Source organism: Harpegnathos saltator, unplaced genomic scaffold (genome assembly GCF_003227715.2).
Source record: "Harpegnathos saltator strain DR-91 unplaced genomic scaffold, Hsal_v8.6 scaffold845, whole genome shotgun sequence".
NCBI lineage: Eukaryota > Metazoa > Arthropoda > Insecta > Hymenoptera > Formicidae > Harpegnathos > Harpegnathos saltator.
In genome coordinates, this window is record NW_020230699.1 from 737441 (window position 1) to 763599 (window position 26159).

The window sequence follows — 26159 nt, forward strand, 5'->3', positions numbered from 1 at the left end:
CTTACGCGTCGATTCTTTGATGATTTACGCACAGTAACTCTCCCCTCCCTTTCAAGCGGCTCGACTCAAGTGCTCCTCGTCGACATTTTGCGACCAGATTTTTTAATAATATATACGTAACAACACACGCATGCAGAGGGACGGTGATGCGTGAAACGCGCGGGAGAAAAAAGGAGAACGCGAAGAGCTGAAAATGCGCTTCCCCCCCGCGAAATGACGATCGATCTGACGGACGCTAATCTAACGGACAAGCATCGTAAACTGGGAGCTTCCGCTACGTGTCCGTCGCGTTTCTCTCCGATGCTATTTCCGCCCCCTACCACTTTGCCACGCGGAGATTTATACTCACGTTTGCACCCTATCTCTCTCTCTCTCTCTCTCTCTCTGTCAATCTCTGTTTCCATTTCTGCATCTCCTTTCTTCTTTATCTCCTCGTCGTCTGCAAATCCGAAATCGGCAAACACGCCTCTCGGTGTACATTCTCACGCGCGCCTCTGTCGACCGGAAGAGGGAGGGACGATGAGGAGAAGCGCACTGTAGGGCTCGACGAACGTACGGGACGGAAACTGATCGAGAATGCGAGTTTAAATTTGAAACGAAACCCGCTCTCGCGGCGACTATAACAGCGCCATTTTTTAAAGTCGACAGGTCGCGAATATTTGCGTTAACTGTGGGAGTAGCGTCGCACCGTTGCGAGGGATGGTTACGTCTGAATTATACCGTACCGCCGCGAATCACGACGAGCTGAGCACAACAAGTGATGTGAAGAACTTACGAGCTTCCACAAGCCGACAGCTCATCGCACGGAAGGAGAGGATCGATCGGGTTAACGCGATGATGAACGAACGAAACGCCTTTCGGCCAATGGAAACGCCAAAATCGCTGAAATTCCATTTTCTTCGGGCAAAAGCGCGTTAACTCGGCCGATGTTTTTGTTTGCGTGAGCAAGACAAAAATTCGAGTTTCGAACGAGACGACGACAGCCACGTTGGTGGTGGACGGCAGAGTGTTAGAGAAGGAGGAGGAGGAGAAGGGAGGCTCGTCGTAATTAAATTCAAGACGAGCGCGTGATAACGCGGGAGGAAATCATGACAGGCGTGTGAGAGAGAGAGAGAGAGAGAGAGAATGGAGGAGTAACGAATAAAACTTATCAACAGTCCGTCGTCGCGCGTCGGGGAGTGCAGTCGACAGCATACGAGGATTTGATTGGATAGGTCGCTCGATTGCATATTGCATTCGACGAATATCGAAACCCCTTGTGCTCAATTAAATCCACGACAGCACGGCGAATGGAATATCGAATTCGCGGAGTTAAATCGCCGCGGACGGTAAAAAAGGAATTGCTTTCGCGGAATCACTCCGATACAAAAGGGACGGAGAGAGAGAGAGAAAGGGAGAACGTGTGTATGTGTGTGTGTGTATGAAAGCGTCGGAGAAATAGATAAAGGGGACAAGCGCAGACGAGGGGGAGAAATATTGACACAATGCCGAGCGTGTCGATTAATTTCGGCTCTTCTCCGCATCGTTCCCATTATGTCGCGCCGCTCGCGAAAATGACAGTTCTTTCGCTCTGTCTCAGCAGCCGTCACGCAACGAATGTTATAACGAGTGCACGCGCTTCACGTGTCATCACGGGATAAGTTTTCCCATCAAATGAAGCGCAAGGAAGCGCCGCTCTCTGCTGAACGGATAACGGTTAGAACGCGATATGAAATTTCTCATTGATCACGCGTTAATCACATATTAATCGTCCGTCAATCACATCGCTCTGCCGTCGGGATTACAATTATGCTGTATAGTTTATATATCATGCAACGGCATTTATCGGAGAGAGAGAGAGAGAGAGAGAGAGAGAGAGAGAGAGAGAGAGAGGGAGAGAGAGGGAGAAGTCGTTCCGCTAAATTAACCCTTTCGCCGCTATACGCGCGCTCCATTGAATTTCATAGTTATTCCGCAAGTTCGTAACAAAGTTTTTCCTGCTTTCCGCGCGGTGTTCTTCTTCCTCGAACCGCCGCGGAAAATCTCGAGGAATACATTCCGCGTTCGAGCAAGAGCGACCATCGAGGCCGCGTGCGGTAGTAATGATTTTGTTAGCCGACAACAATTCCGCCGACTACGGCGCGCGCAATTAAGCGTGTCAAGAGAATTTCGCATGGGGTGAGTGGAGTCGCGGAACGGCGAACTTTCGCCGCGGTAACAATGAGAAATTAAATCATCGTCCAATCCCGCGCGAAACGAATCGCTGGAGCAGACATTACGCGGATCGAAAAATCCATCCGCACGTCGCGGCGGCGAAAGCCGCGTCAAAGCTTTGAAACAGAAAACCGATAGGAACAACGTAAAACTATCCTACGTCGATTCTATTCGATTTTACGCGCCTGCCCAACTTTTATCACCATTCTTTCCTCTTCCTTTCCTCCGCCTCCTCCCACCCCCCCTCTCTCTCTCTCTCTATATTGCTTATTTTTTACTGATTCTCGCTCGGATTTTCCAGTTGTATTCCCTCATCTAACGATTCCCGACAGATATCAGGATAAATGTTGCTTCGTATTCTCTCGAATGAAGCTCATTCGCGCCCTTCCATAATAGCGTTATCTCCCCCTAAGTCGAACGTATAGCCCCCGTATTTTATGGCGGACTCATAAAAGTACATTTCCCACCTTAAGACGTATCGGCAATTACTCGGCATCGACGACGCTGACACATCCGGCGATAAATAATCGCAGCTCCCTTCTCAATCTTTCATGTCGCTCTCCTCTCTATTATTAAGTCCTCCTCTCCGTCTTTCTCCGAGGAATCAACTTGGAGCCCTTGCTGTGCGTGCAATCTCGTCATTTCTTTGAGACGCGTCTCGGTTTTTCCAAATTACTTCTTCTGCGCTACAAAAGCAACGACACAATGCTGAGTCCGTGGATTCGTATTTCCCGAGCGGCAAGGACGAATCGCATTGAGTAAACGTTTAACGAAACGCTTCGATAGACTTCACACATACTTTGCATACATTTAATGTTACAATATTGTTAACAACGTTCAATATTGTCAATAACATACGATACCGTCGATTACTTCACACGAAATTTCTATCACGGCGAAACGAAAAACGAATACGCTAATAGGGCTGCTTTGGGCTCCGGCAGCCGGGGGCGGGGGGGGGGGGGAGGAGTGGGGAGGAGGAGGGAGCGATTCACGCTTCATAAACAGCGCTGTAATTTCGCCTCTTTTAATGCAAAATTTCGATCGCAGCCGGCCCCGGTTGGGGGCCGAGAGGATCGCGGGAATTATGTGAATTCGCCGAAGAGTCGACGGGGTCCGGATTAGCGTCGGCGATCATAAAAGCGTGACGGCGACACACCATGGGTGATCTAGAGCGTGCAGCATGATCGATGCAGCAGCGCTACGCTCGATCACGAACGATTCAGCACGGTTCAGCGCGACTGTAGCGACCGCGGGGCAAAAGCAGGGCGCACATCGTGACGTCAATGCACGCTTCCCTAAACCCTCGTCGGCGCATTACCGTCGCGATCGAGGGCGATAATTTCGCTCGCGCTCGGCGGAAGTGAAATTGCGTGCCGCAGACGCGTGAATCGCGCGCGAGCGTTCTCGCCCGCCCGTCGCGTTTGCGCGTTTTTCTTCGCAATCATTCGTCGCGCAAAATTGCGCCTCGTAATGGCGCGTTGATAATCGACTCGTTATCGAGCTCGACGCTCGACATCTTTCTCTTTTTTCTTATTTACTCCGGCCGTCCGTCCGTGTCAGAGGGCAATTTCACGCCAGAGGGATAACGCAGCATCGCTCAGCGAGTCGCTCTCGAAAAGACCTTCGAAGACTTCGTGTGTCTCGTCTTCAGGAGTCGACATCGCGCGAGAGGCACTGCTTCCGAGTGTGCAATGTTCGTTTTCGGCTCTAGAAAGTCGCACTGTGAAAGTAGATTACGGCACGCAGCCTCTTTCTCTCTTTCTCTCTTGCTCATATTGAAGCGATCTACGAAGTAGCGACACAGAGTCTCCAGCATGATCTGACCAAGTATATACTTTGCGGTATTTTGCAGAATTTTGCCGACATTTTTCACGTGCTCTTTATTGTACCATCTGTCTCATGTAATGCGAAGGCCGCAGCCACTTATCTGAACATTCCTTTTTCGCACAACGTCGCCTACTCTTCCGTGCTTTCTACCCCCTGATTAAGACTTATGAGAAGCGCGACCCTTCTTCACCTGAACCACGAGCTCTACGAGCGTATATCGACAAAGGCAAAGCCGTGCCACATCGCCTCGTCGCTCGTATTCCACCGAGCAAGGACGGCGGAATCTCTATCGCTGTTGAAAAAGGAGGGAGGAAGGAACAAACAATGAACGTGACACTGACAAGCATCAGGACCGTCAATTAACGTACACCACGACACAATAAGCCCACTCTCTCTCTCTCTCTCTCTCTCTCTCTCTCTCTCTCTCTCCCTCTCTCTCCCCCTCTTCCTCGCTCCCTCCACCCACGTCCGTTCAAGGACGTTACTGTTCAAGGTGAGTCGCGATTTTACCCGCCAGGAGGTCGAATCTGGTCCTGCTCCTTTCGCTGTCCTCGTAGCCCTCGAGGTCGTCCTCGTAATCGTCGTAATCGTCAGAGACGTGTTGGTCCCCGTCCTTGTCGCTGACATTTTGCGAGAGACTGTTGCTGGGTGACCTCTGGCTGGCCTGTCTCACGCGGGCCCGGTGATCGTTACTGAAGAGGACCGACGGCGGCGGCGGCGTCGACAGCTGAGAGCCCTGAAGACGACGCTGAAGATACCGGGCCAAGAGCGCCTGTACCGCGCTCGTCTCCGCCGTGCCTGGAAGACAGAAAGAGAGACTCGCTCTTGTGATCAGTCGACAACATCCTCCCGATCTTACGATATCGATGCTCTCGGTCCTTATTCGGTCCGCATTCCTACTTCGTCTTTGCTCTCGTCTCGTCTCGCCTTACTCGCTTCGCTTCGCTTCTCTCCCGCCGTTCTTTTATTCTCCTTTCTCTCGTGTCGGTCTTGTTTCGTTTCTCGTATCGTCAGTTTTCTCTCTTTCTCTCTTCCTCTTTTCTGTCTCTCTTTCTTTCCCTCTCTCTCTCTCTCTCTCTCTCTGTCTCTCTCTCTCTCTCTCTCTCTCTCTCTCTCTCTCTCTCTCTCTCTCTTTCTCTTTACATCTTTCTTTCATTTTCTGCGACGCGACTCCTCGCTGTCTCCCCTTTTTTTTCTTTCTTTACTTTGAAGACGGAAGAGCTCAATAGCTCGGTCGGGGTCGCCGACGGTCGAGGGGCAATCTTCTTCCTGCAGGATGCATCGCATGTGCATCTTGCGAGTGTGAAGATATACGCGATCCATGCCCGGATGAGATGGGCGTTCGGTGATGGGCGTGAAGGATCCGTCGTGTTCGTGTCAGCGTGGCGGAGGAGGATCGATAGATTGACGCCGATTATACGATCTGAGCTCGTCAGGTCCGAGGGGAAAAGAGCTGTCGTGTCCGAAACGATCTCGGGCGCTCGCAGAGGGATAAAGGTCGTCCGATTTTGTACGCAGAAGTCAAAGTGCAGCGAAACGACGGCGAGAGACGGTTCGCGAGATTTCGTATTACTTCACTCGTCATTGTCGTTAGCGCTGCGTCAAGAGTATCGATTGAATTACCGCAATTCATCAGCGATACTCTCGCTCGTATACGATAATAATGGGCAATCATGGACAGGTCGTTCGTAATCTTTCTCGAGTTTCAGAACGCATCGGCCTTGCCTGGGGTTGCCAAGTCCAAAAGTTAAAATTACCGGGCATTTCTTCTTTGGTAACAGATCCAAAGCGGACTAAACCGGACAGAAATAATAATTAACAAAATATCGCAAGAATTTATGTACAATATCAATTTCCAAACAATTTTATAAAGATTTGATTGAATAAAATAATAAACTATTACTTTTTTAATATGTATGGAATGATGGATCGGCAGATCATCTACTGGATGGCTTTTCGTTTGTAGGCGCTTGAAACGGAGAAACGTTGCTAAAATCTGAACTCTCATTCCATTGATTGGATATGACTTAAAAACCGGACATATGACGTCCGGTTTGACTTGTTAACCGGACACTGGACAAGACTTTTGAAAACCTGACAGTCCGGGTCAAAACCGGGCAGTTGGCAACCCTAGTCTTGCCCAATGGCGGAAATTTGTCTTCCATTGGAAGACAAACTATAAATATATATTTATATATATTAATATATATTTATATATATTTCGTTGCGTGAGCCAAAATTTTGTTGTAACAACAAAATAATTTGGTTAAAATATGCCCGACAAAACTTAGTTTAGTTCCTGTAAACAAATATCTCGTTTGATCACGGTTTGTTCGTATAACGTAATACTTTTGTTATAGCAACCAGAAAGCTTTAGCTGTATGAATTTTGTTAAAAATACTATAACTTTTTCTTAATATATAAAATCTAAATTTTAGTGCACAGAAAGACAAAATAGTATCCATTGGGCATTACTTTAGTTTATGTAAAATAATATTTCGTTATTATGTAATTTTTATCCATAAAATAACTAAAATGCTTAATTTTTACATATGAAGTCCAAGAACAAAATCATTTGCTCCAGAGAACGAAGCAGAAAAATATATTCACTTGAGACAACTAAATATTTTGTTACACAAGACAAGATATTTGGTTGCTATTAAAAAATGCCTAACTACTAAACAGTTTTGTTAGAGATACTAAATTTTTCCTCCTCAGTGTAGACAACCATCCCCGTCCGCGATCAGTCCAAGCATCGTCGACGGTTGATACCAAAGCGCACGTAAGATCCCGATTCCAGCGAAAAAAATGATCCTCGAGAGAATAAACGGCATATCGCGGTATCGACGTCGACAAGCGATATCAGAGCGCACGTAGGATCTAATAACACGGTTAGAACTAAGTTGCTGTGCGCCGCTGGCGGTCGCGTCCGAAGTGATTAAAGGCGCGGCCGTTCGCCTTCAGCTCGGACGTATCGAGTAACGTAAACACGAGCGAGCGTGCTCTTAATGTGGGAACAGCGCAGGACTGGACTGTCGGGCCCGCAGGACACTTCATTATTAGAGTGACCTGCGTCTCGTCTGCGTTTGATGTCGAAGAGCGTGCGCGAATCGCCGGCCGCCTACACGTACCACCACATGAATACGCGGCGTCGACGACGGACGGAAGGATTCGCAAACCACTCGACGTCGCGTCGCGTAAGGCACGATCAACGTCCAAGCGCCATCGATCGTCGTGCGCGACCAAACGGAGGAATCGCTGATTAGATATCGCTAATATCGGCCAACTCCCCGTTGAGGACGAGCGTCTGCCCAGACTCGCTCGCCAAGTTCCTTCGAGTTAAGTCCTAGTGACACCTATCCGCTATCTTCTAACGCGTTCTCGTCGCAAAAATTTTCTTTCTCATTCGAATTTGTCAATCAACATATCAAGGGGGAACTGTTAAAATATAGAGAATACGTACACATGTGTAACAAGTGTTGTTCGAGAAAATATCTCGGAGACGAAAGACTGAACGCAAGACCAGACGCAAAATCGCCTTTCCTCGCCCCTTTTTTAAAGTCAAACAACTTTGGTCACGATGGATCACTTTGTATAATATTTTGATATTTCAACCGCAGAGATTATCATGTGTCATGGTACATAAATATATAAATATATAAATATGATACAAATGCAAAAAGAGAGATGTGCAAATTCTGTTAAAACAAAATATGTGGAAATTACTATACGAGGTGAATTAATTAATTGATTAATTAATTAAAACATATAAATGAAATTAAATGTATAGAAAAATAAACTATTATCATTGCATTGAGAGACACATGTGGGAAAGGGGAGAGGAGCGAGAGGGAAGCTTTACGCTTGTTATAACATCAAATTCAGACTGCCTGCGACAAAAAATATACTCTGGCCGAGCATTTCTGGCCTTTATCGCGTCTTAACTCGATGCGTTCGTTGATTATCTCACGCATGTTGATTATGCCACGGCAAATTCAATTATTTCTGCTAAGGAAAAAAAAAAAAGAAAGGATAAGAAGAACAGGTCTTAATTCGCCCTACGGTGATTCTATGAAAACCGGCGGATTTCGCGCGACTTCAAAGGAGAACGCGGCAACGAATGATTAAAGGTACCGTGGAGCTGTGTACGCGGGATCGCGGGAGCTGTTGAAGGATTTGCGGCGGCTAGGAATCCAATTTTCGGCGAGGTCCGGCATCGAGGACGAGTGCAATTACATCGACTTCTATCCTGTAAGCCTGTTCGCCGGCGCGGTTAGTCCTCGTAATTGAATTGGATCGATTGTATCGCGCGACTCCGCGTTACTTCTCTTCCCGGCTTTCCCATTTCTCTTACTCTTCTTCTTCTTCTTTTTCTCCCCTCCCCTCCATCCCCATTACCGGACGGAGACCGGCTCGTCAAACAGTTATTCCGGACAGGGGCCCGCTATAATTAAATCCCGCGCAGACGTTGATCCCATTATGAAGAAGCAGCCGCGGCGGCGGCAAACAAGCAACGCGCCGCGTCGTTTTCTTGTTATACTTGGCGCGAGCCGGAAAATGCACGCTCGGCTTGACCGCAAAGGATCAGCCTTCCGACACGGAGGTGATGCCCCGGCAAGGATTTTCAAACAAAGTCACCGGGGATCTTCTTGCCTGGCGCGTGCGCGCCAACGCGGAATCTCGTTAGCCTTGCCTTCGCGCGCAGACTAATTTGTTCATTAAGGTAACCGGACACTCGTCCTCGTCGCGCGTTTCATCCGCGCTCGGCATCCATCGGTTGTCAACAACGCCTCTCTCTGGGCCGCGATCGCACCGCGACAATTGCGCTTCGTTCACTCCCCGCGCTTAGTGTTGATTGTGCAAACACCAAGCGGGGATAAATGTATTGTTTTAATGTAACGCAGTTCCTCGGACGATTTTTCAAACGGGTCGGACGGTAGGGAATTACGCGCCCGCAACTTGCAAATTCCGTTCCCGCTGCCTCGTCACAGCTGCGCGATTTTCTCTCCTTTTTGTCCCCAATTCGGAACGGATATGCTGATTTAATGATCTGAATTTGCAAAGCATATCGCACGCGTGTGCACCTTCATTCGCAAAAATTACATGATTGTATGTAAAACAAATCGGGACGTTCATTTAAATGGCATTGATACGCTCCCTCGGAGAGAAATCGGCAAAAATACCGATCGGAAAATATCGGACGCGAGTCGCGCGAGCGATAATAACGTATCGTCCGAATTTTCTGCTTGGCATCACGCGAAAGTCAAACACGGCCAAAGCTAATATTTGCCGTTGCGACAATTAGAACAATTCTGGAGAGAGCGAGCGCGCGCGCGCGCGTGTGTGCGCTTCCACAAGACAACAGGACACACAACGAGCCGGTTGCTCGATATCGGAAAAATGATAAAACATCGCGCAACAAAATACCCCACCGGCAAACCGTTTCCATCTGTTTTCAGCGGCAAAAAAATTTCGAGGTAATCACGCGGGCGACCCCGAAAACATTCGCCAGGCGGATTTTATCGTTTATCACGTCGAAAAGTGTGCGAAAGTGCCGCGTCGATACGAAAACTTCCATCATATTTTACGTTTCTATGTAACTCAGCTATTATTGATAACGATAATTGGATAACGATTGATCGCAGCAGTAGAATTGAATTATATTATTCACAATTATTAACGGAATTGTACCAACTATTTCGCGCCTTGAGAATATAGCTCGCCGGATAGTCTCAAACTTCCTCGATTTACGTGACTTGCTGATGCAACAAAGACTCGCGCTCGCATTGTGTGATATATATGTTTAAATAAAGGAAATGAGATGTGTTATAAGTTTGAAGTCGGTGAAAATCTTTTATGTTCAAGTAATTTTCTATGCTCACGCGTGACAGCGTTTGTGATTTCAGCGAAGCATCGATCTTGTGTCTCGTCGATTTGAGAGAGCGCTCCGCGAGTCAAGAGGGGATTAACATATTCAGGAATACCGAAACATTGATGTAGTCCTTACATGTGTGTGTTTAGATACGTTCAATCTCTCTCTCTCTCTCTCTTTCTCTCTCTCTCTCTTTTAATACGAACACTGTGAACAAAGATAGAACGAGCGGTCCTGCGAATAAACGTTCACCGGGAAATCCCACAAAGGGATATTTCGTCACATGATCCGCTGATGTCGTGGTCCTCTATCACTTAGGAAAATTCAATCGTTTTCTTCCGCTCTCCATCAATTCGCTGCTGAAGAGGTCAAAGATAGAGTCGGATTCCCCAAGAGATCGATTCGCGACTGCCAGCTCGCAGATAAAATTCCGAGGCGTAAAGAGCGCGTCCTGCACTCGCGCAGAGGAGCTGGACGCCACGATGAGAATGGACAAACCGAAAGAAATCGCAGGTGGGTCACACGGGTCACGCCGCGCAACAGATTGAACGGATTTCCTATGACGTACACGAGACTCGCTCCACCGGGAGAGATGCAAATCCGCGGAAAACCACCGGCGCGCGGATCTCGCTAATCCGGCATCCGAGAGACGCGTTTTCCGGGCAGACGCGAGTTCCACGGCGCAGGTGAATCCTTCGGCACCGGAGAATTCGCGAGAGAGCCGCTCTCTCTCTCTCTCTCTCTCTCTCTCTCTCTCGGATGCCGGGCGGAACGCCGCCCCCCGTCGAAGCGGAATTTCGACCGCCTCGTGTAGAACAAACAAAGCGGCTGCGAGCGAGCCGCAGCGTGGCATCTTCTACTCGGCGGGATAGAACTTATTTCGAGGTAGAATAAAGCAACGCTGCCAGGAAATCCGAAATATTTTCGTCGAAAGCGGGAAATTATCCCGGCCGAGTGCTCGGAGCGTCGCCAGGAGCGTAACGTTCGAAAGAAGAATTCTCGATATCTTCGCGCATGAACGGAAGCATAAAAGAGAACGATGGAATTTGGAAGCCCTCCAGGGCGAAAATTCGACGGTCGTCGCGCTTCCCTGCGAAAGAGAACGCGCGGGAGAAGCGCTCTCTCCTCCGCCTCGTAAGCCACTTAATTATTCCGCGTTTCCGCATTCGACCCACCGCGGTCGAAATCATGCGCGGTCGTTTGATCGGACAAAAAATCGAGAGACGAGCTAAGAAAGAAAGACGAGCGCGCTTCGATGATCGAGAGGATACAATCAACCCAATTCGCTCCCAGCGCGTCGTTCGTGTCGCGCGACGCGCTCTCTTGGCGTTCAGCCTTCCTCACGGAATAAAGACGCGCGCGCAATTTTACGAAGAGGCCATTTCACATATCCGAAATACCAAACGAAATATCCAGAGAACTGCGGGAACCGCACGTCCCAAGATGGCCGACGTGCCGAAAATCATGATCGAGCGGACGAGCACGAGGACGAGGACGAGGACGCGGCCGAGCGGGGATAGCAAAGTCCGAGTGAGAGTTCTTCCCGAAATTGCTGGCCGAGAGGAGCGAATCCAGGTCTTTGCGAGTCCCCTTCGAGCGGGCTCCCAGTTCGAGCGGAAAATTCGATGGAAAACGCTTCGCTTCCTGGATCGAGCTCTCTTGAGAAGCTGGAAGCGCAAGATCGACTCGTCCTCGCCCTCATCCTCGTCCTCGTCGTCTCACGGCGTCGTCGCGGCCGAAGAAATCGTTACGGCTGTTGGGAACGCGCGAGCGTCCCCGGGAGTGATTTAAGCTTCGCTCTCACCCTCTCTCACCCTCTCTCACCCTCCTCTTTTTCTCCCTCTCGCTCCCGCACCCTCGCGAGGGAGCGTGTGACAAGGATAGCGCGCATTAAAACGGAACGCAGGTAGAACCCGTCCGCCGTGTGCCCAAACTGATTTGCAAGTTTCGCGTCTCCGCTGCTCGCTCTCATCCGGCGCGCCGGCCGCGGAAACTTACCGTTCCGTAATCCATTGTCCCCGCTTCATAATTCAATGACTTTCGGAACTACGTTTCCCGGACTATTTCCTCAGACGATTCTCTGAATGTTTTACGAGATTTTAAGATAACCGCGCGGCGCGGTCGGCGATAGCGCGAGCGAGCGAGCGAGCGAGCGAGCGAGCGGGCGGGCGGGCGATACGCTTTTACCGTAATTGGATCTAAATTCTGGAGCGAACGAACGCGGAGCTCTAATAAAAGCATCGTACGCGTTCGAACGCGAGGCTATTATTGCATCGGAGTCAATGTTGTCCTATTATAGCGCGAGTTATGGAGGTAGTATTGGCTCGCCGGCTCGTAGCTGCGAAATAATTTATGACGCGCGCACGCGCGCGCTTGTATCTACGGGATTATAACGATATAAAAAGAGACCGCTACACGCTTATACGCGGCGCTCTCGTGCTCTCGTGTGGGTGTGACTTGAAAATTTGATAAGAGCGTTGGTGTTCGATTCCTCGCATATTTCGCAAGTCTTCGCGATGTGCACGTTTCGGAATAACGGCAAATCTGAGTAACCCCAATCCGATTCCTTTCTCACTCTAGCACCGGTGAGAAAATGAGTCGATTGAACCGACGCGAGTATATAAGCGAATCGTTTCAAACGCGTTTCTGCCGACGGAGACAGAGTTTCCGATTCGCGAATGAACTAAATTTGGAATCTGAGAAGTAGACGTTTCGTTACCTTCGATCAAAACCAGTTCGAAGCTCGTTCATTGTTGACTCAATCAATCGTTTTCTTTTCTTCTCGTGGATAAACTTCGGAGTAACTCTTTGCCATGTCCCGAGTCGACTGAGACAAGATTGATTGAAATTAATGATGAGTCGGGTCGTGTTTACCATCTCGACCATCTGATAAATATTTCGAGGAGATGAATGTCTCGCGGAAACTCGGTGGTAACGGATGATAGAAAGCGCATAAACATCTCTAAGCGTATCGGAAGTGTTTGCGAGCTGCGAGATGTCGTCTCTTAAACCCGAAAACGATCTTGGATAGTCTCGCTATCCGATGACTCGCCGCGGCAATTCCTCCTCTTGGGAGATCCACGCTCGGGGTGGGAGTTGCCTAGATTTCATTTACAGGAAGTCCCTTTGATAACCTCATGTATGAGAAAGGCAGGACCGACTATAAGCCGTTTCCGGAAAAGCTTCGCTTGGGAATACGCCGGAAATGATGATCCCGCGGGCTCGGTGAAACTATAATAAGAACGTAAGGAGAGAACATTTCCATCCCTCTCCCCGCGTCACCCCCATTCCCGTTCCTTTTTCTTTTTCCTCAGCAGGAGGAAGTTTCTGGCTGTCTCGCTGAAACATTCTGTTCGAAACATTAACGCGTATTTTCCCGAAAATTGCTTGGTAAAGTTGCAATAAAAAAAGGAGATTACCCCCCGTCTTCTTTGTCCCTTTTCCGGTTTCCTCTTTTCAGCGAAAGGAAGTTTTTCGTTGTTGTTGTCCGATTCAAAGGATCAGAACGCATATTTTGCCAAAATGTTGAGACGCGATTATGAAAGTTCGCGCGACGTCCGACGAAATGCGTCTCGCAAATTTGATTATCTTTCTTCCGACGCGACGCAGTTCGTTAAAGATCCGAGACTGGCTCGGCCGCGACTGTAAAATGCAGTATGAAGTTCGCGCAAGGCGAGACGCGGCTGTTTGACTTGCAAAGAGAGGAATCAAGCCGTTCGATTACCTATTCCAACGTGGCGTGTTCGTATGAATTTCGTTTCGTCGGCGTTCGCCTCGACGCGGACTCGCCGCGAAATCGATCGAGCGCGGGATCCTTCGCGTTAAAAAGGCGTGAAATCTCATGTGGCTGACACAAATCATCCGCACGGGGATGCCCCCGTGAGCGCGGATGCGTGAATTATTCAGTGCGTTCTGACATAACTTTAACGCCGCATTAATTCCTATTAGATTTCCCGCGCGACCGCTCGGAAAACAAGATGTATGTATTGTGCTTAAGGCCGATTATTTTCAACGCGATCTTTAACCTTCAGAGGGCCGGAAAACCACTACAGTGGTGGTAGACAACAGTCGGTTGCATTCATGTTCGACATTCATCTACTTATCTGTGTATAGATATTCATATATCCAGATACAAGTTTGTACCCCCTGCCCTCCCCCACCCCTCTCCCCTTCCCCCTATTTGCAATTTTTTTCCTCATAAACGCGAGTTAGCGGAAATATGTAAGTAAATGATTACGTGTTCACACATACACGCACATACATACATATGACAATACACGCACATACACTACACACTCTCTACGTCCACGTCGTTGGCTCCGGATAACGCTGAAGGAGAGCATTATCATATTAGGGAACATTTCTCGGAATCTTTTGCGCGATATAACTACGCTATTCTCATAATTTACAAACTGCTGACAGCTCCATTTTATTCAGCGATCTCGCTGAAAACCTCTAGAGACTTATTTCTTTTTCAAATTTGAAAATTTTAACATTGTCTTTACCCTCCGTGATCAGTACTTTGTATACGATGAATATACGATATAAAGTACATTTTTTGTCGATTTTCTTCGGGGAATCTTGCATCTGAAATGCCGGCCCTCTAAAGGTTTGACGTTCTCGGTCTCTGTTTCGCAGTTGATCAAGGTATTAAATCTCAGATTAAAACTCGATCAAACATTCCATTTTACGTTTAATACGTTAGCGTCCCATTTCTAAATAGAAATCACGTCATTATCATTGTCACAAGTCGGATTTTCAAGGAAAATGCAATTTTCACGAGAATATTGTTCTTACGTCAGGCAACTTTCCTTGAAACATGTCAAAAGACGCAATTTTAACGAGCGAAACTTTTCCCCGCCGCCGTACGCGGATCAGCGACCGGTATCGCGCGCATCCCCTGATTCGGAAAACCCGGGCTGAGCAAGACATCGCGTTCCCGCGACGGCGCGCATCCCCTCGCGGATGCGGGACGGATTCAAACGCAGTGTTCCCGAGAGCCGCTGGAACGAGTAGATTCGGCTAGATTTCGGGACGAGGCGAGGATGCTCCGAGGACGACGAACGGCTGGCTGATGGGGCTACGTGTTTAGAGGCGTATCTTCTTCCGGGAGAAAAGCGCGGGGCGCAATCGCGAGATTTATACGGCGTAAATAGCGAAAGATCCAGTGTAAACGCCGGCGTTTTGTATATACGCGCCCGTTCTCGTACGTGACAAGTGCCTTAAGTAATGGCAAACAGAGGCGGCGGTATTGTATATGGCGGCGTTGTACGGCTGCGAGGCACGTTTTCGCCGTCAATGGCGAGACGCCGCTCGTAAATGTCTTTCTGAATCTTTGCGCGCGTCACGGACGCGCCGAGCTAATCCCGACTTGTTAAACGGCGCGTAATGATGAGAGCCGGCGTTACGATTGCGAGTCGCGACCTCGTGTCGCTCATTAATCGCCAGCGGGAGGCTCGACGAATGTCTGAACTCGCGCTTCTCCCTGCAGCAGTTATCCGCGATTCCTTATTCCGCCAACAAAGAAGCACTTGCGCAAGCCGTTACGTGAATTCAATGCGCCGGCTGACAGGCTCTTTGTTGAACGACGCCTAAGTAAGATTTATCGCATCGAAGCGACGATGATTTACACGATATTCTCTATGTAACGCGCTATCTCTGGATAAGAAAAATATATACGAAAGAATACGAAAGAATAATCCGTGAGTTGAGATCGAGAAAAGTCAGCGATTTATCCGTGAAATTTACATAAGGCGATTTATCCGTGAAGAAAGACTGTGCGAAAAAAGGCTGGTTCTCATTGCTCGTTCGGAGCATTGTTCGGAGAACATTTCGACGGAATATTCTACGACAAGACGAACCAATTAACGGCAAGGCGTGAGATTAAGATGTATATTCGGAACACATGTGAGATGTGCAACAAATTGAGGCGGCGTCTTTGAAAAATTTTGCCACGCCAATTTATCGCAGCGGCCGAAGGTTTCGAATCGGATCGGACGAGCCGAAGCACCGTGACTTTCCCCTCGTCGTTAATTGCTACAGTTGCTTTCTCGCATTAATTAACGACGCATGGTCCGACTGATTACCCTCATGCCGATGTTATCGACATAATGCGGCGGACCCAGGAGTCTGTCAATTCTCCATCGATTAGTGTTCCTCTTAATTGTAAAATTGAAACATGTGGCAGTGATGGATACCGCGAATAGCCTCGGGTAGAAGCATTGAGGCGGATGTTTTGACGGGAGATTGACGGGGATCCTGCCGTTTGCCGTCGGTTAGTGAAAATCAGTCTTAATGAGAGAGCTAAACGCCGAGTCGATATAAATTTCCCGCATTAAGTACGAAACGCGATAAGCGCGGAGGAACATGTTCCCTTAACCCTTTGAGGCACGTATTTCTCCGAATCACATGAAAATTTATACACGGGGGCTCCGGAGTCGCTGATGACGAATTCGTTGTCAGATTTTCAAAATTCAAAATGGCGGCCACAAATGTGAAAAATCACGGTAATGTTGAGTCCGCCAACTTGGAAAATTAATTTTGGAATTTGGACCTCAGATTCGTAATCAGCGACCTCAAAAACTAACCAGAGTACAATTTTAGCTAATTTAATAAAAATTCTATGACCCGCCATCTTGGAAAATTAATGTTGAAATTTGGGCCTCAGATTCAGCGACTCAAAAAACGCCCAAATCTTGATTTCGAGCAAAAAATTCGCTCGTAGTTCGTGGAAAATGATTTTTTTCTGCAAAAATGTGTATTTTTCATACTTTGTTTATTTATAATAAATGAACAACTTATGCAAAACACTTTCCAACCTTTCATGTATGTTCCCATATCATATAAGAGGCTGAAAAACGCAAGAAACTCTCAAGTATGAAACATTTCGTGAAAATGTGAGAATAAACAGGACGGTAATACTTAACACTATGCCTCAAAGGGTTAACACGACTGCCGACGGCGAAGACGACGCGAGAGCGCAACGAGTAATTACGCAAGCGATATTCTTAGCGGTAGACACGTTACGATAATCATATTACTTTATTCAGGATTGTCGCAAAGCCGCGAGAAGCTCGCGATGATGCACGGTCCGGCGCGGAAAATTGCGTGTGAACCGGTTGAACAGAGCTCGCCGATATTTCAGCGCGATGGCGCTTCCGAGGGAAAGTGTCGTCGCCGGCGCCGCTGTCGTTCCTCTGATATATACGCGCCCATTTCACGGTTTGACAGGAAAGAAGCGGCGGAGTGGCTCGAGTGCGACTGATAATAATTTGTCGAGTCGGCCACTCACGACTTCTTACGTTTCCCTCGGACAAAGGGAATTCCGCGGCAGAGAGCGGAGATTTCCCGTCTGGCTTTTCACGCCCGCGTTTCCGCGCGTCTCGCGCGAGACTCGTGATTTCATAATTGCGCGAGTGCATTAGGAGCGAAGCGCGTCCCGCTCCTGACGAAATTGCGCGCCGCTCGACGGCGAACGTCGGCAAGAATTCGCGTAAAATATAACAGGGCGGCGGCGGCGATTTTCATGAGCTTTCTCAACGCGAGGCACAACTCGCATTCGACAACTTTCAGCAGCAACGTCGACGAGCCACCCGGTTTGCAAATTTATCGCGCGTGCGCTCGCGCAACTCCTTGTTATTAAACGTCGATGAGATAATCTTGGCGTGCGCGGGCGGGCGCGGCTGCGTAAATTAGCCGGTCGGAACAGCCAGCGTATTCATCGCCGCTCGTAAAAAGAGAATAATTGCTTATTGCTTCAACATGTTCGAAGATTTCAGATTTAACAAGCGCTATTTCACGCTCGAGCTGTTCGATTATTACATCGCCCCGCGTATGAGCGCAGCTCCAAATTTTCCGCTCAATTTTCACGTCACGCTACGTCACCGGATGCTTCCGAATCCAATTCCGCTTATTTTAATCAATCATCGGCCTTTCACGAAGGCTGTTTCACAAAGAACCTCTGCGTGTCTCTACCCGAAAATACCTGACAATTCATCAGGATTTTGCTACGGCGCCTGCACAGCTTCTGTTTCGTCAGAGGCTGAGTATTTATAACGCGCACGTAATTATGTACTTGTAATTACTTGTCAGTCCGATGAAGTGCGCGGCGCGACGAACCCGTTCGTGACACGCGCGACATTAACATCAATTCATCAGTCGATCGACTTGCATTTTCTCGATTATCCGTGCGGATTTTGCGGATACATCGTCTCTCTCCGCGCTAGAGGTGTGTTTCCATCGTGGCGTGGTGAAGACGCGACGCGACGTCGACGACAACGCTGCACGCGGTACACAGAACCCGTTAATGCTGGACCATTAGAAAGCACACAGCTCCGAATTCGTATTCAGGCAGAGACGTCTGCACGAGAAGTGAATGGGATTTGGGTTTAATTAGTGCAGAATTTAAACGAGACTCACGAGCGAAGAACGTCACACCGCGCGGCGACGGCCACCTAAGGTCCCACCCGCTTTTGCACGCACCTTTGACGTCAAGTCGTCGAAAGGACGGTCGGTGACCCGAATATGCCGGCGCCGGAGTCACATGGAAGATCAAAGACGCAGGCGCGCCAGGTCGCCGCGAGAAGAATTGCCATGATTTTATAGGTTTCTTCGCAAAGGAACGTACGTATCCTTTTCATAAAAACGCTCTCGTAAAATTAGTCGCCCGCCGTAGCAGGAAATTTTCATTAGCAAGATACAATGAGACAATTAATGAACGAGTACGATTCAAACGTGGCGTGCATGAAGAGAGCGAAAGGGAGAGAGAGAGAGAGAGAGAGAGAGAGAGTTGAGAGTTCTCTTTGATTTTCTACACATACGCACAGTGAAAAAATATCCAAAAGATAAAAAGATATTTATTCGGCGTACGCTGATGACACGTTCACGTTGCGAATGTAGGCGGAAAAGAAAAATATGCATTTTTTTAATTCCTTTTTCATAAAAACGGTCGTTTATCCTATTCGAGTAAACCGGTTTGGATTTGAATAGATATGTTATTAATAGCGAGCGAATATTTATTCGCACAAATATCCAGGAAGCAAGAAATAAATATTTCTTGCTTCCTGGATATTTTTGCTTTCAGCGCGTGATAAAAATTCTCGTGCAACGCACAGCTGCGAGCGACAGTCGAACGTTGCAGACTCAAAGCGTGTGCGCGTAATTTTTGCGGAGAACCAGTTCCTCAGCTTCACCAGTTGTGCACACCAGGTGAAATCGCGAGCATCGCCATTATTATTATTAATCGCGCGATCGGGAACACAGGCTCAACGCCTGGAACGAGGCCATCTGCTTCTTTTGCCGACATATGCGCCGAGTGCTTAAGTGGAAGCTCGCTAAACAATGGACGTTACTGTTTTACATTCGGCCGAACGAGCGGAGCAGCAGCGCTTTCGCCCGTCGCGCACCATAAATACGGAGCGATATTTTGTCCCCATCGCGTTTTCATTGCCGCGCTTTAACGTCGTACGTACGCCCCCCCCCCCCCTGCTTCATTTCGAGCGTTTTATTTCTATCCGCCACTACCGCTCGACGTCGCAACGTAAAACCGACGCGGATGTAACCGAGCGTTGTAAAAGCGCGTTATTGAGATGCGGAAATAACGCACTGCTCGCGTTGAATAATTCCTCGTTAATTGATGCCGTAAATGTCACGTTTATGGCACATCAATATTGATTCGTCGCCAATTGTCAGGCGATATTACGCGACGCGCAATGATGTCACTGTTATTGTCGAAAAAAAAAAAAGAGAAAAGAGAAAAAAGCCGAGTCCGTCGACGACTTCATTTGCTCGATACTTTCGCTGAGAACAATTCGCGATTAAAGCTCCTGAGAACTGTTAAGACGGGTGATTTGCGAAGCGCATGGAAATGTGGTGGAACAATGCGATATTTCCTCTCCTCGGAGAGAAAAGGGAATTTTTTGGACGTACGGTTGTCTAATATTAGCATTTATTCCTCTATCGGGCTATTGAAAGGAATCTAAAAGAGAGGAGTCTAAGATTTCGTACGATGCCGAAATGTATAAAGGTTGTATGAGAAACCCGGTGCGATAATTTTGGAAAGATGAACGAATTATCCCATAGTCTCTAATTTCTTCCTTTTTCATCACCCGCGATGGTGATCGTGAATATCATTACAAAGTTTCACCTGTGAGCAAACGCCTTTATTAACTTTTTCTCTACGTTTATACTTCTTCTAAGGTTTTCTTCGAATTAATTGTTTATTCTGCACCGGACAATGGTCGACGATTATAGAAAATAGGCGAAGGGATTAAACGAGGCGCCGAAGAAACCTAACCCGGGCACGAGTCCGGATTACTCCGTCGAGCGATCAACTTTGCGGAAAAAGGTGGTTGGCGCAAAAAGAAGGAACAGAATGTCAGGAATGAATGGAGAAAATGAGTAAGGCGCGGTAAGGGCGGTCATTCAAACGCAAATTACTCCCGGCTCCATTTCCATTTTGTGAACAATGCGCCGCGAACCTTGCCGGAAATAAGAATGAGCTTTCGCACGTATGTTTTATCCGTCCGCTTTATCCGCGACCGCACCTATTTTACCGAAATCGACTTTCTCCGTGGAATTTCTCGCTGATTTTCGCTTCTTTCGGCATTTTAGTGCGTAAACGGAAAAACTGCGGCTCGCGGCAAAGAGTGAACTTTTAAATTACCGTAAAAGACACTTGGCTTCGCAGAAAGATATAAACATGGAAAATGCGTGCAAAATAAATCAACTAATTATTTTGCGCAAATAGTCTCTCTCTCTCTCTCTGTCTCTCTCTCTCTCTGTCTCTCTCTTCTTCTCTTCGTAAGAAAAAAAAAGAAAATTAAAATAAGATAAATCAAATAGGATTGATAGGCATTCGCTTTTCTCTCGAAATTTCTTCAAATTTTTCAAAATCTTTCAAGCAATTTTCTACTTTTACTAGATACTTGGTCGTATCTATATTCCCACTAATATTATTTCCATGTGATTCAATTGTCCACAAGATGTTGCAGAAGAAACGATATCATCGCGAACGTAAGAATCACTTCGCAGACGGCTTAACGAATATTCTATTAAAACGACCCTCGCTGAATACTTGTCGAGCACCCGATATTGTTGCGTAATGCGGCTCTCAATAGACGCAATCATTCGAGCACGACTATAACGTCTTCTAATTGGCAACTCTTTTCCACGATAATTGGAAGCGGTCGAGGAGCTTCGCCGCGATGGGATCCCGAATTGGTGGAGCATATGGAACGGCCAAACGACAGGGAAAACGATCGGCGAAATGAAATGAAAAGCATTTCCCGGTGCGAGGGAATCGAACTCGGGAGATTGAATCTTACGACGCATATGTGCGTCATAAACTATTACGACACCAGCACGTGGCCAGAGTTCATCGTTTCTGGCTAGTGGAGGTAATATTAACGCGAATCACACGCGACGACATTTATCACGAGAGTACTGCGACTGCGGCTGGTGTATTAGTCTCATCATTCGAATGGTGGACACGCAACGTCGCGAAAAGTCCAAATCTCGAAATCCAGGAAGTGAAAAGAAGTCGTAATATTGAAATCCAATAACGAGACAGCATCCCCCCGAGATTCAAGTTTCCCGAATTATACACGGAGAAAATATCGTAGGAAAAGTTACGTTGAAATTGTATTTTTCTTCCTACGATATTTCTGTATTTATTGTAATAATAAATTATTGTAATAGTAAATTATTACAGGAATAATGTAAAGAGAAAAAGAGACAAAATATCCACACAATTACAGTACTGCGTAAGAAAAATTCAAATGTGCATAACATTTTTAGGCAGATATGTATTGATTTCAGTCGTACTTCTATAATATGGTTTAAAGTAAGAAAAACGTTGTCACAATTTTTGCTACAATATTTCCTTTGATTGTTCCGAGATGCTGTTATCCTGAAGAAAATACGCACTAAAGTATACCCTTAAAGGAATATATTCTTTCTGTACTCGAGTGAGTAGAGACCCAGGCACCACGCCATCAGGCAATCGAACAATTTCAATATATCGGAAAAATCATATTCTGTGAGATCGTCTCGGTGTCGTTCGGATTTCGATATTACGACTATTTAGGAAATTGCCTGCCCCCAAAATTTCGATACATTTTTCTCCGGGACAACGTGCATGCGTCCCTCCCCCGTTCGAATTATATAATACATACGCAGACCGGCATAAAATTGCCTTGATAACAATATTGATTTATTACTTATTGATTATTCAGCAGAAGGAACGGTTCTGTCGAGAAGCAATACGTTCGTCATATTCGTAGTTTTGTGTTAATGTCTAGAAAAAAATTTTTATTACTATTATATTATTAATTCGCGTGATTAGGAAAAATAGTAATTAATAAAGTAATAACCTCGTATTGAATATTAAGGCTATTATGCGGCCGAATGAAAGAAACATTTTCCGATAGAAAATGCAATTTCGAACGAGAAAGAAGCTCCGATAGAGATATACTCTCTGTGTAACATATGTAACACGCGTGTCGCAGCGCAAATGGAAATCGCTCGCGGTTAATGCGCGACAAAAATGCCGTGCGGTAACCTTCCCGCGCTCAGAATTCCATTCGGTTTCATCGATATGCGTGACGCGGGGCGCGCAGAATGGAAAAGGATCAAAATGAGGACTCCTCCTCCACGCCTGCCGCGCACTCGCCGAGATCGCTTTTTCTTCCGTTTTCGTAAAACCGTTACCGTTATCGGCAACATTTCTACCTTACTCTTTTTGCCTTGAAAGAATGATATACTGGTTTTACTAGTTAGCGAGAAATCGATAGCCTTTCCGCGTTCAACTCCCCTCTCTTTACGTCACCCCTTTCCCCACACTCGTCTTGGACAATTCATTTTTACGCAATGATAAAGAAAAACCATCTCGGTATATCAGGTGTTACGCCGGTGTTATTTTCTTTAACGAAACGTGCGATAGCTATTTCACTAGCGCGGTTCTATGCTCGCCGATAAGCGGGAAACGCACGCGTGGTAAGTCGGAAAGTCGACATATATTCCTCAGACGCTTTTTACATATCCAAGCCTGACGCGCAACGACAAGCCCGTGTAATCGTTTTGCTCGTAAACGTTCAAAAGTCGCGCGTCGTGAAGCCAGTGTGGTCTCGAACAAAGTTCAGGAGCAACGCTGTTTGAAATCGTCTGGCGCGAGAAAATTTCGTGCCGGCAAAATTCTAGATATCTAAAAAAATATTCACATTAGACAAACACCACGACAGATGAAGCGCGACGGCATTGACGGCGTTTCTCGCGAAGTGCCGAGCGAAGCAGCGCGGTCGCCGCGCGGCATTAAAACGGCTAAGAACCTCGTTAGCGGCCTCGCCGCGAGTACACCTGCGCCGCAAGCAGCCGACCTGACGGGAGAGATAAAACTAGAGGAAGATATGCAGGAGGAAAATAAGTTGGAGAAGCGTAGCAGAGGTCGTCGATGTTCCCGCGGTGAATAAAAGTTGACGACGCGCGCGGTTACAGCCGGCGGGCGCGTGCGCCGCGTTACACCCGCGAGATGATTATGAATACGAAAGTATCGCGCTTGGTAATGCCTTTATAATGCCTTTAGCAGCGCGTAGATACTATGTTTCTCTCTCTCTCTCTCTCTCTCTCTCTCTCTCTCTCTCTCTCTTTTCTCGTAAAACGGCGCGAGAAAAAATTTTTTTTTCGCTCCCAGTCATGTGGACATCCCAGCAGCGTTATTTCATACCGCGTGCGCGCGCGTTTGTGTGTGTGGCTATGCGAGGATCGGGAGCCATTTCCCTTTAACGACCGGCCGTTTCAGAATCTCGAAATGTCGCGGAGGAATGACGTGGCGACCTTTCTCGCTCGTATTTATGTCGAGTTTCGGCCGCTTTTAATGAGCTCGACGAGTCGTGAAAAGCTCGTTCGAACCGAGTCGCCAAGTGCTCGATTTTAAGACCGAGTCGCGCACGAGCGCGCGCGCTTCACTCTGCTTTCGGAAATCGATGGATACACACACACACACACACACACACACACACAAGAGACTTTCGTCGAGAAGCGACAAGCTTTTAATTTTAAGCGTAATTAAAACGGAAATGGCGCGACCCTCGTAACGTTGCTAATTATCACGCTATTATGAGCGAATACAGTGATCTAATGATTGCAAACGTTATTGGGAAATATAAACGGATTTGAGAGCAGATTTAATGTTTCCTCTGAGAGATACTCGAAAGAGCTTCCGGAGAAACGCCTCTGATTCGATTCGCGGCGAAAAATTAAGCTGCTCGTCCGTGAAAAGAAGCGGCCTGAATGAATTTTAACTTATTTGAAATGCTAAAAGCAGGCATGACTTGCATGAATTATGCAGCAAATACAATTTGTATATTACTCGTATCATTCTCGGTATCATTTCATGGCCGGTTGCGCGCGGAATATAGCGTTTCAGCGCATGATCGTCAGCAATTTGAAACGAAACACGTCCCGCTAATTGATATAATATTTTTATAACCGACGTAATCCGAGAAATGTTTAGCTCGCTGCCGTATCGCTAAATACATTTCTCGATTGCGCGATATATCGCGTATACATACGCTTCGCGATCGAATGCGAAACGATTTCAGAAATACTCGCGTATCCATAAAAATCGCCATCAAACGTTAATCGCGGGGGAGAGTCCGGCGATTGCGATTTATTCGTGCGAGACGTCGTCGGCGCGCTTCGGGCGCATCAAATGTTTAGTCTCCAATAAAAATTCAATTTTCAATCTCCGGAGGAAGTAACGCGATATCGCGATAGAAGGACGACAGCGCGGCGCGGCAGTCGTCGATCGTGGTTTTTAAAGTTTGCAACCTCGCGGCGAATCACGATGCGTTCGCTGTGTAAATGTTTGAACTGCTCGAGTGTATACGCGATGCGTATACACTGTGCACGCTCTCTCTCTCTCTCTCCCTCTCTCTCTCTCTCTCTCTCTCTCTCTCTCTCTCTCTCTCTCTCTCTCTCTCTCTCTCTCTCTCTCTCTCTCTCTCTCTCTCCCTCTGGAGACGCGGAACGTTGTCCTAATGGCCGCGAAATTGTATAGAAAGTTACGGTCGCGTCGCGGGCAGATCTCTTAAAAGCTTCGCGAGAGATAAAGCTGGCGTCGCGCGAAGCTCGCGCGGCGGTCGTCGGGAACGCGTAACGACGTAATTAGAAATCTACCGGAGCTTGAATTTGCCCGTGAATCAGCCGTTAAATCGCACGATTTATCGGCCCGAGACCGGAGACGCTAAATATCGCAATGCCATCGGTGGCGATAAATTTTTCGCAATTACTTCTCGATTTAATTTAAGGCCGCGATCGCAGCGCGCGCATTCCAGCGGTCGCGAGCAAAGGGCGACGAATATTTTCCAGCGCGCGCGCGCGCGATTCCATCTCCTCCAGTTTATCGTGTAAAATATTTATCGAGCAACACCGCCGCCCTAGGGCAGAACTCTCTCTCTCTCTCTCTCTCTCTCTCTCTCTCTCTCGTCGAACAGACGCTCGTTACATTAATTAATGCTACGCGGTTTTACAGCTCATCGACGTAGCGCGCTACGTCGCTCCGCGCTCTCCACGAGAATAACAAAGTAGCATACATCCGAGCGAGAGTAATAGAGCGAGTGGGTGGGCGGAACGGGGCGGCAAGGGGAGAGGAGAGAAGGGCAAGTTGCTTAGTTTTGCTGGTAGGTAGGTGCGCGAGGCGATGAGCGTCACGGGGTAACTTCGTGGCCTGAAACTATCTAAAATATATACGGAGCGTCTCCCGAGACACTATGTAGCTTCTTGTAACCCTACGTCACTCGTGTAATGCAGCGTCACATTATGCGCGAAATACGTTGCCGCACGAGATGCAACTGCTACCTCCGCTCGCGAGGCCGTCCTTCGCGGCGGGACAGCTTGTCGATATCGCGTGATTGCAATTTAAACGTTGCCACGCAGCACCGCCGAAATTAACCGCGCGCGCGCGCGCCGCGCTTCTCTAATTGTCCGCTTTGTCCTGTCGCCTTTTGGCCCTCGTCGACATTTTTATTGTGTGTCGTTATTATTTTTACTTCATTACTCATTCATTGTTACTCGTTCATTATCTTCATTTATGCCAAAGCGCAATTTATTTCCCTCGGCCGGCAGGCCGCCTCCGGAGCGCATCGCGCTATTTTCCGATCGCTGTTTGCGAAATGGAGTTCATTACGGATACCGCGCGGCTTATAAAGTGCGCTCGCAATTTTTTCGACAGATCGCAAAAGTTTCCTTTTTTCTTTTTTTTTCGAAA

At 47.6% G+C, this 26159-nt stretch overlaps 1 protein-coding gene across 6 annotated transcripts in view; it reads right to left on the bottom strand.

Annotated features, from left to right (window-relative positions):
- The window catches only part of LOC105185583 (low affinity immunoglobulin epsilon Fc receptor), a 147249-nt gene that overhangs the window by 62993 nt on the left and 58097 nt on the right, over positions 1-26159 (bottom strand). For all 6 annotated transcript variants that reach the window (XM_025307323.1, XM_025307322.1, XM_025307320.1 and 3 more), the window contains one exon: positions 4534-4821. In XM_025307323.1, the coding sequence (XP_025163108.1) occupies positions 4534-4821 (288 nt within the window). The remainder of the gene's footprint in view (positions 1-4533; positions 4822-26159) is intronic.